This window comes from Dermacentor albipictus, chromosome 8, assembly GCF_038994185.2.
Source record: "Dermacentor albipictus isolate Rhodes 1998 colony chromosome 8, USDA_Dalb.pri_finalv2, whole genome shotgun sequence".
NCBI lineage: Eukaryota > Metazoa > Arthropoda > Arachnida > Ixodida > Ixodidae > Dermacentor > Dermacentor albipictus.
Genome location: NC_091828.1, coordinates 81,758,637 through 81,772,084, shown reverse-complemented (window position 1 = coordinate 81,772,084; position 13,448 = coordinate 81,758,637). Strand labels below are relative to the sequence as shown.

The 13,448-nt window shown below is 40.3% G+C and overlaps 1 protein-coding gene across 9 annotated transcripts in view; it reads right to left on the bottom strand.

Annotated features, from left to right (window-relative positions):
- The window catches only part of LOC135898645 (uncharacterized), a 90,540-nt gene that overhangs the window by 29,090 nt on the left and 48,002 nt on the right, over positions 1–13,448 (bottom strand). For all 9 annotated transcript variants that reach the window (XR_010563381.1, XM_065427710.1, XM_065427714.1 and 6 more), the window contains one exon: positions 4,217–4,305. Coding sequence is in view for 8 of the 9 variants with exons in the window: in XM_065427710.1 (XP_065283782.1) it covers positions 4,217–4,305 (89 nt within the window). In the remaining variant the exon portion in view is untranslated. The remainder of the gene's footprint in view (positions 1–4,216; positions 4,306–13,448) is intronic.

The window sequence follows — 13,448 nt, the reverse complement described above, 5'->3', positions numbered from 1 at the left end:
TTTAGGAGTCCTGCTTTTTTTGGGAGTGTGAATAGAAACTTGTCACTAAGTGTTATTTTAAGAATGGAATGGGATTTACGCCATCCCTGTCTTATAAGCGTGGCCCGTCAAAGAATGGCTCTTAAGCCTTGATCCCCCAAACACGCCTAATTTTTCAGTCAGGACTGCCATTACTACGCAGTTTGGAAAGCTAACGCTGGGAGAATGCGCGTCTCCATCAATGTGCGTGTTTATCCGCAGCCTGTATACGCAACACCGTGTGGTACGGACAGGAAATTATTAGTGCGATATTCACCTGTAAACGACATAGTCTATTAAGGTAAAGAACATGTTCTTTCATAGGCACAAAACATTTCCCAAATTTCACATAAAATGATAAATCCAGTCAATTGTTAGTATTCGCGTTGTCAGAAGAGGTAGGTAGAATGAAGCATACAGTCTGAGCACCAAGTTATGTATTTTTACTTGAAGGATTAGAGGGTAGACCTAATCTAACAGAGTGGTTTCATTGTTTAGAAATGAAAAACCCCAATTGGTACGATTGTGACTGCTCTATCCTAGCAAAGTCATGATCCAGAATTATGCAGTGCCTTCAATATTCCGTTAGAGTATAGATGCATTTAGTGTAACGAGGCCTTTGACCATGTGGCCTGCAAATACTTTCATCGATTCTGACATGCTTTCTAGTGTACAAAAAGTGATATTAGTTGCAGCTGGATATACGTGTATTGTGGATAGGACAGCAGTGCTACGTATATTCTGCTTTGTAATATTACCATTCTGTTGGATGCACTCTTGCCAATGAAGCACAGAAATGTTTACTCTCCTAAAGGAGCACCAAAAGAAAGGTCACGACGGGTAGTGCAAAAGAACAAGATTGCTGCAACAGAATCGGACAACACTGCCCTACACCAGTGATTGGAACTGATTTTGTGCTGTCACTTACTCGGCATTTTTGGAAAGCGCATTGTCCGACTACCATAGAAATATGTATTTTCAAAGCCATAAATATTTATTCCAAAACAACATTTCCTGTGGTTATTACTACACGTCACATAGTTAAATAATTCAAAACCATAAACATTTATCCAAATCACAATGCAATCATGACGTCTCTTTTAGTTTCTTTAATCACATCTTAATTTTCTATGTTGTATTTGTTTCATAGATGTCTCCATAAACACACAGATAGCGACAGACGCAATACGCTGCCATCTCCTAAAGGCTTGGCCTTCTGGCAAGATTCATTAGCAGTCTAAACGTCAATCGATTCTTTCACGTGAGAGTTCAAAATAGGATGTTGCAAAATAGATCAGTAAAAACTGACCCTATCAACATTGAACATTCGTACTGTGTCGAGTGACGCTAGCTTAGCAGGACTCTTTGATGAACTATCAGAAATGCTTTGACATTTAATCAGCCTTACGGAGATTCGAACAGGAGAGGCTTGTACAGCGCTGAGTAACGGACATGTCCTCTGCCATAGAGATCTCCCAGATAAAAAGCAATACAGGGTAGGATTCCTAATCCATAAGGACATAGCAGGCAACAATGACCAATTTTACAGCATTAGTGAGAGCGTATCAGATGTCTTAATCTAAATGAATAATAATTATAGATTAAATGTATTAGAAGCCTACGCTCCAACATCCTCTCACGATGATGATGTAGATCAGTTTTATGAAGATGTTGAATTAGCGATGAAAAAAGTCCAAACTCAGTATACTGCAGAAATGGGCGACTTCAATGCCAAAGTGGGGGAAAAGCAGGCTGGTAAACAAGCAGTTGGCAACTATGGCGTCGAATGTAGGAACGCTAGTTCAGAAATACTGGTACAATTCGCAGAAAGCAATAAGCTGAGAATAATAAACACCTTTTACGGTAAGTGTAGCACCAGAAAGAGGACCTGGAAAAGTTGTTACGGTGAAACAAGAAATGAAAATGATTTGATTGGTTATGCCGATCTCAGCATATTGCAGGATGTAGAAGTGTCAGGGTAAAGTGCAGTGATCATGGGTTAGTGAGGGTTAGGATTCACCTCAATGTAATGAGAGAGAGAGAGAGAGACAGTAAAATTGGTCAAGAAGAAAACGGGCGACCTAGATGCAGTAAGAATACAAGGAGATAAGCTCAGGCTGGTACTTGCAAACAAATATTCAGCCTTACACCAGAGAGATGAACATAACATAGAGGTAATGAATGAAACTGTAAGTACGTTAATTTTAGAGGCAGGAATTGAAGTGGGAGGCGAGGCGCCAACGCAAGCAGTCGGCAAGCACTCCCAAGTAATAAAAGACCTAATAATGAGGCGGCAAAATTGAAAGCCTCCAACTGAAGAGATAAAATAGAATATTCGCTGAATTGTGAAAGCAGATCAACAAGCGAAAATAACGAATATTAGAAATTATAACGTGAAAAAGACTGAGGAAGGTGTAAAAATTGGACGCAGTCCGAGATCAGTGAGAAGAAAACATGGCATTGGATAAACCGAGATGTATGTACTGAACGAGAAGCATAGTAGTGTCATCAGCAATTTTGAAGGTAAAGTAAAAGCAGCGGAAGAATTCCATACTAACCTTTACAGTACCGAGATGAGCCAGGATACCTCCATTCGAAGCAGAAATTAACAGATTGCAGAGACTTCTTCTATAACTAGCGTTGCGGTCAGAAGGGCCTTGCAAAACAAGAAAAGGGGAAAAGCAGCAAGAGAAGATGGAATAACAGTTGATTTATCCAAATATGTAGGAGACATAGTGATTGAAAAACTGGCGGCTCTCTAAAAAAGTGTCTATCAACTTCAAGGGTCCCAGAAAACAGGAAGAATGCAAACATTATGCTAATCCACAAAAACAGGGACTTAATAGAAATGAAAAGTCACTTACTTCGAGAATTATATAAAATATTACCCAATGTAATCTCCAATCGAATATGGGTAACACTGGACTGCAGTCAACCAAGGGCATTTCAGAAAGGGATGATTTACAATGAATCACATTCATATCATCAATCAAGTGATCGAGAAATCCGCAGAGTACAATGAACCTCTCTATATGGCTTTCATAGATTACGCAAATGCATTTCATTCAGTAGAGATACTAGCAGTCATAGAATCATTATATAATCAAGCAGTACAGGCCGCTTCGTAAATAACTTCGAAAATGTATGCAGAGAGTCAAGAGCCACCTTAATTATACACAAGAGAGTTAGCTAGACACCTGTGAAGAAGGAGGCACAATCTTTTCAATGCTATTCAGGGCGTGTATGGACGAAGTATTGAGGCTATTATACTGGGAAACCTTAGGAGTAAGGATCGAGAGCGAATATCTCAGCAACCTATGGTTTGAAGATGGCATTTTTTTGCTGTTCAACGACATGGCGGCGAGTTACAACAAATGATGAGAACTTTTACGGAGAGAGTGTAAGAATGGGGTTTGAATATTAATATGCAGAATACAGAGATAGCCATGAATAGCCCGGCAAAGGAACAACGGTTCAGGATCGCCAGTAAGACTCTAGACTCTGTGAAGGAGGACGTTTACCCTGGTTTGTTAAATACACGGAACCCTGAACATGATAACTAATTTCACAGAAGAATAAAAATGGGTTGGAACGCAAACAGACATTGTCAGCTCCTGACTGGAAGCTTGTTATCGTTGAAAAGGAAGGTGCACAATCAGTGAATTTTACCGGTGCTGCATATGGGACAGAAACTTGCAGACTCACAAAGAAGCTTGAGAATAAGTTAGCGACCGCGCACAGAATGCCGGAACGAAGATTGCTAGGCATAATGTTAAGAGACATAAATAGAGTGCTTTGAATCAGAGAGCAAACGCGTATAGCCGATATTGGAATTGACATTAGAAGAAAAAAAATGGAGCTGGACAGGTCATGTATAGTGCAGGCTAGATAACCGTTGGACCATTAGGGTTACAGAATAGATACCAAGAGAAGGAATACGCAATCGAGGGCGACAGAAGACTAGGTGGATAGATGAAATTAGGACATTCGCTGGCGCTGGTTGGAATCCGTTGGCGCAGGACAGAGGTAATTGGAGATAGCGGGGTGAGGCCTTCGTCCTGCACTGGACATAAAATAGGCCGCTGCCACTGCTGCTGCTGCTGCTGATGATGATGATAATGATGATGATAGAGCTCAATGCGTGTTCTGATAGGTATTTCAACTGGAAAAGTTCGGTACCCATAGATGTAATACGCACCTTAAGGACATCATCGGTATTCACAGGTTTATTTCTCCTCAAGCGTAGTTTGCTTTCCATATCCTGATTCGGATCGGTAGGCGTTTCCTCTGTTAGAATTGAATATTGGTATTTTTTTAATAATTATTACTCGAGGGAACTCTCATAAGAAAACCGTTCACCGACAAAACTGAATCAAGAGTTAGGATGAGATATTTTCACTAGACTTTACAATATTTAGGTGAAGAGTTTTAATAATCTGCTCCCTTCTGTCTTCACTGTCCTAGCGTATTTAAATTACAGAAACTGATTTAAGTGCTCTGATCAAAATAAAAAAAATCACAGGTACCTTTATACAAGTTTTGGTCACCATTTTCGCGCATTGCAGCTTTCACGCAGACCAATTATGATGTGTTGGTATAAATGTATATTGATGTAATCTGTTGGTTCCCCGATAAGAATATTACTTTTCACTCTACTGAAAATATTTTCTTCTTGCATCTTGGATTGAATAGCACTGAATAAACTACATATGGGAAGGTAATTACATGCAACCTTTGTGCACAGTACTTTTCAGGAAGTTTATTCACTATTCATACAAATATTAAAATGTTTTCCTTACTCCAGAATATATCCAAAATACTCGATGTTTGGGATGTACTTTCATGGTAATGGTAAACATAGCAATAACATGCAGGAGAAGACTAATAGCGATATTGGCGGGAATTTTTGAAGTTTTTGCGTGGTGCAGAGAAGAGCGGTGTAAAAGTGGTTGCCGCCTGGTATTCATTAGTAAATTCAAGGTAACAAAATTTTCTACTGTATGATCTATTTCGTTTTGTAATTCCTACAAGAACGTTTTCATTGAACGTGGATAGATGCTAAACAGTAGGGGGCATTTATTTTCCTGAAAGCCTTATGGCTGTACCTGAACAAGAATAAAAGGACCTTCAGGGTTGACATTTTTTGTTTTGACAAGCTGACGAACAGAGTATAATAAATTGAATGAAAGCAAGTAGAATTTATTTGCTATAGATATTTGAAGTATATTTATTTATTATTTAATTATTTATTAAGAAACTACCTTACACGCCATGCATAGTAGCATTGAGTAAAGGGGCATCTGATCCATCAGCATTAAGTGAACATTGCTGAGAAGTAGAAAATGACAACATTTGTAACCAACAAAAAACCGAAACAATTGGGTTACATGTGTGGGCTTCATTATGCACCAAAAAAGTACAGCAGCAAAATAAATAGACAAAAAAACTGAAGAAACAGACTTATCTGCAAATAATATACGCACAATGAATAATCTTTGCAAAGCGTGTATTGGCTGGAAACATGTCAATAAGAAAAAGCGGAAATGACATTAGCCCCCCAAAATGTGTCTTCAGCATTATGGGTGTGATGCGTTACAAATTAAGCTATTACAATGGTGATCATCCGGTTCACTTTCTAGGATATTTGTGTATGCGCACGTGAATAAGTCTTGGTGCGTCGGCCAACGCCTCTCACAGCCATACAACAGGTTTTGGAACAGCCGTGGAGAATATCAGCTCAAGATAAACTCTCGCATGCTACCTCATGAATCAAGCATAGCGAAGCTCAAGCCATTGACTAAGCTCAAGCTCAAGCTCAAGCCAACGACTGCGGGCAATTATACGTTAAACGTTTGCTGCAACAGGCTAAACACTGCACACTAATGTAGAGGTCTTGCATTGCGGTTACTACGCACCCTATGTTGTCTTTGTGACCGCTTACATTTTCTTTTTCTTATGTTTACATTCAGCACAGCATAAACAATACCCAGTATGATTACTTTGTATTCATTGTCTCTTTTCTTCTCATGATTTCAATTCAGAAGAATCGACCTTCAGCGATTTTCTTTTCATTGTCGTTCATTGTGTGCCCAGATCCTCTCCTTCGACAACCTTCACAGCTTGCACACATTGAATACACCAACAGTAATGCAAGCAGGACTATAGAAACTGTTTAAGAGCTCTGTAGACTAGCCATGTTACGAAAACAAAACAGCAGTATAGCAGTTATCTGTACAAGCACAGCCTTTAAAAGAGAGAATCCTTTAATGAAAAGACGAGATTTGAGCCGGTCTATGGGTACCGCTGCCATGCTACTCTGCGTGGGGAAAGGAACTAGGGAGAGAAGGAGAGATGCGCACAAAATAATAACTAAAAAAATCGGGCACTGAGTTTTCTGACTCATGGACAGCGGCGTACTTTAGTAAAGTCCTTCGGTGTATACACTGTTGCAAAATGAGGTGGCATAATTCCCTGCGTGAAAGTTTCGTGAGTGTGACAGTAAAACTAAAGTTTGTCGAGTGCACTAATGTTTTTTAAGTATGTCAATAAAACGTTCACCGCACGCCTCTGTTGTGTGAGACAGGCTAAAGAGCCTGATGCACAGTCAAGTGTGACAAAGGTCTCTGTGAAAGCCAATGTGTGTAATGTTCATGCAACTCACGCTCGTCGGCATACGCTCCACACCCAAACAGTATATACTAGACAGTTTCACTTGTGACCAAGGTCTTGCAGTGTGGACGGGTCACTTCACCAAAGCGGTACGGTAAGCCGTTTCCATAGGTGGTGTTCAGGCGAAGACGATGCCATAGAGTTTCAAAATGGTGAGGAATGTTGGATGGGATCTGAATCTGAGATTCGGCTCAATTGAGTAAACGAAAGGGGAATGTTGGGTCGGCAAGCTCTACAGCCGAACCTTTTCTTCAGAAGCAAATCTTTCAGCTACTTGGGAAGCATTACATCTAGTTAAATATATCCGCTTAGAGTTTTGGTGTTCAAGACCTTTACGTGCCGATTCATCTGCTTTTCATTGGCCGGAATACCACAATGAGCCGGTATACACTGAAAGTTGCTGCAGTGGGCTGATGCAATGGTTGAGTGATGTAAGTACACAATCGAAAGAAACAGGCTGGTGATAAATATTTTAACATTCTGCACAGTGCTCAATGCTCCTTTAGACTAAGTGAAAATCTATCATTGATCGGGCGCTTGGCGCAGTATATAGAGGAAAGTTTCTTTGATTCGGTGAAGCTCTATTGTCCTTGAGGATGTCCTCCGCTGCAGCCGATAAGAAGAATGTGTCGTGTTGAGGGCCCATAAGGTTCACAGCAGGAAGACTACCGAGTGGTTGAGGCATCAACATAGATGTGGGTGTGCTCAGTGTATTTCTCAGCCAAGTAGAGGAGAGTTGTTTGCAGCAGCGCTGCCTGTGGTGTGCGACTCTTTGTCACGTTGTATCCATCAGGTTGCCGTCCTTGTTAAGGCTATGGCTGAGACCTTTCACTTGAACCGACGCTACAACCACCGATGCTACCATGTTATGGCTAACATTCCATATGTTTCTTCCTTCCAGAGTAAGCCTGAAATTATGGGACACCAGCACCTCTTTCTTCTTGTACGATATGACCGTGAAAGATGTCTGGTCCATCTCCCCTGCATGTTGGCCCAAAAACGCTTCTTCTCATAACCTCTTGTTCGCAGGACCCTGGTCTGTAGCTGCTACTGCAGGGGATGCAGGACCAGTAGTTGCTACTACTGCCATGGTGTGCAGCGTGGAGTGCATGTGGCGGTGATGTTCCATGTCGTGGTGGATACGGCGCATAGCGCATAGAGGGTCGCTTCATGTGCTACTCCGGGTGGGCGGGGACCCGCAGGTCGTACCACGGCGAGTACAGAGCAACACAAAAGTTTTAAAGGCTATCAGACAGAGAGAAAAACTGAAAGATTAGGGAGTGCTTTTAGGCAACCAATTCTCTGAGATATCTTGGTTGTCGTCCTCCTAGCCTCTAACATACTGAACACCAAGATATGTATAATTTATAATGAGTTACGAACCTCACATAATTAGGCGATCTCGTCTGTTCTGAGGAAAGTTTATACGAGTCGTACAACACTGCAGCAAAATTATTTCTCGAGGACATGGCCAACAATGTCTAACTATGCATCTGTGTCTGGCCCAGACGCTTCATGTCAGGCTATACACGAGCACCGGAGTTTCAGAATGCTCTAATATGGCATTGTTATGCATATGTTTATCGAGTTATACTTCTGAAAACATATGTACCCCTTTCTAAATATTATAGTGTTTTCATTCCGTAAATACCTTGGATTTATTTTTCCCTGAATTATCTGAGAGCAGAATATATGATGCTGTCGTACTAACCAAGAGTTCATGTACTAAAGCATAGTTATAGTAATGAGGGCCGTGAACCAAAACAAAAACCCAACTTTTGCTCATGGAAACATGCTTATTTTCACCAGATTTATTTCATATATTATTTAACATCAAATAAATGCCAAAAGGTCTGAGCTGCTACAACAAACGCCGTGAACTAGGCATGCTCATCGGCATTATCGCCCTATTTGAGCCAACGTGGGTCAGTGCATGTGAAGGCAGGGATGTGCTACTACACCATACTTTGGAAGGTGTGCAAATAGATGAATATAAAGGTATAAAATACCAATAGCAGTGGTGATTCGTGCAAATGTAACTCCTATGTGTTAGGCACACTGTGAGCATGGCCTTAAAGGCCCCTGATGTTCGTTACATTAAGGTCATCAGATACACTGCAAAGCTTCAATGCATAACTGAGTGCATATTAGTTGAACAACGTATTTGTTTTTAATAGTCAATCAGAGTAAACTCAACTGTTTGCTTCTCAGAATGATTGGACATTGGCAGCGTCTTTAATGACTGAACTATCACTTAGGAGATTGAATGGGACTGTGCATAGGTCAGACAATGCCAAACTACGCTAATCAGCCACTGCTTCATGCAAGAGAGCTGTCTAAATTAACGCTATTCCACCCAACAAACTAGCAAGCTATATTCTAATGAAATTCATAACGACAATGGAGTGAAAGGACAGAGGACGAGCGCTGACTCACAACTAAATTTTAATGAAGCAGACATACAAAGGAATAAAAGCGACACAGGCGATCACATGGTCAATCGAGGAATGCACATCCAGGCCACGTGGATACAGGGCATATGATACCGTATAAGGTAGAGATGTCCTGTATCCACGTGGCCAGGTTGTGCGTTCCTCGACTGACCATGTGATCGCATGTGTCGCTTATATTCCTGATGCGTTTTTTCCAGTTACCTTAGTTGCGAGTCAGTGCTCGTCCAGTGCCCTTTAACTGCGCGGCAATTTTGTTCGTGCTGTGACAATTATGAATGCATTCCAACTCGCCCAACTTTCCCCTTTAATGAGATCCTGATACAAGTTACAATGTATTTTACCTACACGATGTATTCGAGCTTATCATGAATGAAGTTTTCCAAAGAAGCATAATCCCACAGTGTTTAAAGGCCTGAGTATTTGGGCCAACTTATAGTAAATGTAGTGAACTAGGCGACATAATTATAGACCAGTGCAATAATGAAAGTGTTTACGCATACAATATAGCCATTTTATTACACTTGCATGATATACGGTTGCGATGAAATTTACGGTATGAGTCATTCCCAATACGGATTCAGACGCAGTCTAGGGTACGACAGATCTACTTGGCTAATGTAACTATTACGTATGTAGAAATCACGGTGAAAATTATAGTGTAAGTAGGGGGGGGGCTCTGATTTGACACGAACTTTTTAATCTGTAGATAAACATGTCATATTACATGAACTATGATGTATTCGTTTCCGAGGTCCATATTTTGTAGCTATTCTTCAAGCAATGTTCTAAACCATTTCCATGTAGCATACATAAAAATACTTATAGGGATATATATATGCTTAGACATATTATCCCTGTGAAGTTGCATAGGTTCATTTCTAACGTTTTGGGTGAGTCTATTCGAAGATATCAAATTTCAACTTACAGTTCCTTCGCGGAAACGAAAACAGATTGAGTGGATAAGATGATACACAGAATACCTGCGAGCATATTGTGCAGTACAGCTTATCACTGCTCAGACGATAACACAATAAATATTATTGCAGGTGCAGGATCGTGCCCGCATTTATTTGTACAAGTCATACTTTTGAGCGTTTTCTACAATCACCACGAAACAATAAAGGTGAATGATTAAATGCTGGCAGGAACTTTCTAATACCCCTGTCACACGGGCGCTCAAACATCTTTTGAGCAAGAAGATTTTTCCGGAAAGAAAGTTTCGCTCGCAGACACAGGACAGAGAATATTTACTTTTTAAGAAGCGGTCTTTTCATGAATCGGCGGCCGTCGATTAGTTTTACGGCCGAAAAGAAGCAGCCGTGAAACCAGTGGGTGCCAGCAGTTATCATACATTAGAGAAAACTAAGCAAATGTGTATTTTTCTGTCAACTTCACTCATCGTAAAACATAATTTTGCCTGGCAGAACGTGCAGTATATCTGGCAGTGTTAATTTGTTTCTTCAGTACCCTCGCAGGCATTGTCAAACAGGTCTCGTAAGCAGTAGTAAAGGTAAGGCGCAGAAGACCAGGACTCAAGAAGAACACAAACGACAGGACCGGCGCAGAAGACCAGGACTCAAGAAGAAGAACACAAACGACAGGACCGGCGCCGATCCTGTCGTTTGTATTCTTCTTTTTACGCCTTGGCTTTACTAATACAAGCATGGACCAACTAGCCCAAGCAAGAGTTTTACTCGTTAGCAGGTCGAACAATCCGTAAACTGCGACAATAACTTTCCATTAACGCTTCGTAATCTAGCATTGTTAAATCTATTTAAAAACTTGTAATACAAGAAATTCTCACTTTATATTTCGAGGCACATCAGTTTAATTTGGCCCATTTTGTTTCGAAAGTAGAAAAGGAAACACTAAGAAAAGATCATGGGTGCCATGTGTCTCCTAAGCAACGACTCTTAATAAACAGCACTTCAACTAGATAAAAAACCGCTTGCGTAAAAGATTTTTCGCATGCTCGTGTGACCGAGGCATAATGCGTTTTCAGTTGCTGAAGTAAAGATCAACGTATGTAGGCATGCATATGTGTGCGTATCACATATTTAATGCTGATGAAAGAATGCGATCCACTTGATAGTAGCAAAACCTTGCATGAGTATTTCGCTTACCACACGTGTGAGTGAACAAACAATACAGTTGTTCTAAACATCGCACTATATGTGATTGCGAATTTACATATTAATCTGATGTACAACTTGGCTGCGCACGTAGCGCGCTGCATGCTGTAAGCAAGCTCATTTTTCTTTGAGCAAGATCATTTTTCTTTTAGAGCGTATTTACCACAAGCCCACGCTAAAAGCAAAAGCGACCAAAAATACTGCTACTCATTGGTAGACACTCAGAACATAGCAATATTTTATCAAGTAAAATATACCCATTTATTTATTGAATGCAGTTTTGAGTGACCTACAATGACAAAAAAGAAGAGTTCCGGGCACTCTTTTTGAGGCAGCATCTGCTTGTCCCATATTTGACTCTCTTTTTGACAGTAGATCAACCCTCTTTGAGAGAGAGTAGGACAACTCCTACTGACAGAGTTTTGTTACCCCACGGCAAGGGAGTGCTAGCACTCCTCCAGATTGCTAATACTCTCCCCATTGGGGTAATAGTACTTCCTCCGACGAAGTGCTTCTACTCCTCCGAATCGAACACATCTACTCCTCAAAGCAGTGCGTTTCTACTCCCCCAAACAGACTGATTGTACTCCTTCGGAACAGAGTACTAGCACTCTTCTCAATGGTGTGAAAGCACCATATAGATCCATGCTCACGTTTGAAGGGATTCACAATACTTACATGTGGGGAATATTTGATTCCTTCATAAGTAGCTCTGCACTTATGCTTGATGAATGGGATGTAATCTATTGTCACAGAGTTGCTCAAATGGAAAATTTTCTCTTGAAAGGTCGAAATCTTTATTGATCAGTCGGAAGACAAACAGAATAATAATTTGAGAAATATACTGACAAACATATAAGATGAGGTTGAAGTTATACCGATGAACTTAGGACACATCTTGTAATAAAAAAAAGTATGTTCTCTAAAGTTTCATCAGTATTAGAGCAGAAATATCCTTTAGTTTCAATTGAATCCTTTTCAAAAATATTGCATACAGTGGAAAGTCAAACATATAAAAACATGTGCAAACTCACAATCTATTGACACTCTGATTGAAGAGAAATGTGCACCACATTACTGGCACAAAACGGGTGCACTATATGGCAGAGGTTGTCCGATGAGCTGCTAAACAAGGGGTTGGTAATGTAGAAAAATTGTGCAAGAAACTTTTTTGTGTGCCATATTCTAAGACAGCTGCTCATCTTATAACATCCTGTATAGCGTATGAAGGTTCCTGGCTGAGAATGCGCTGTATTCAGAAATCTGTTGTACATTCACATGTGAGACCGCAAGTGTAGCTAGCTTTGCTTATATTCCACATAAAGTTATTCATGTATGGGCTGCATTCCATTGTTTCTAAGTGTGGCTTGTCATGGTTCTGCAGCAATATCCAGACTGGTCTGAAAGCGGTACTGAGGCGTATAATATTTCCTATTCGGTTGGCCTATTCACGAAAGTAGCTTCCTGATGCTGTTGGGATTAATCCGTTACACTTTCACACAAATAAATAAAATTAAATTTACAATATTATCTAGTGTTTACCAAATGAGTGGAAAACTGCAAGGAACATTGGCTATAAAATCGTGCGCATAAAACTGCATTGGCAGCTTTTCATTCCAATTACGTTAAGAATGCTATACTTCTGAGGAGCAGCTTGCATAAATACATGATCAATTACTGTGACTAATTGAATATTCAACCTAACTAAAGTGCAGCATGGCGTCAGATGTGTCCAGAACATTAGATGTGATGAATATCATGCATCAAAGGTGACATAAGCATAAGTACAGGCAGGGAAATTCACGAAAAAGACAAACAAAGGAGCAAAACATAAATTGAGGATGACACCATTCTGTTTCACATGCCCTTTCCATACACGTGCATTTTACATGTGACTATTCATATACTTTCACAATGAAACAACTACCTGAAACCAAAGCTTGTTTTCCCATTGAAGTGGTTAAGATGCGCTAAAGTAAGAAAAAGTACCGCACTTCACAAAATCTTCGTTTCAAAACAAGTACATATGTGTCTGGGAAGAGTAATACATCGCCGCACTGTGCACTCTATCTTAACTCCAAAAATCTACCATGTGCAAAAATGCTTTAATTGCATTCTGCCTAATTAAATTATGTCTACAGGAGCCATGAAACTAAGGGGCTTTTGCTTAACACTA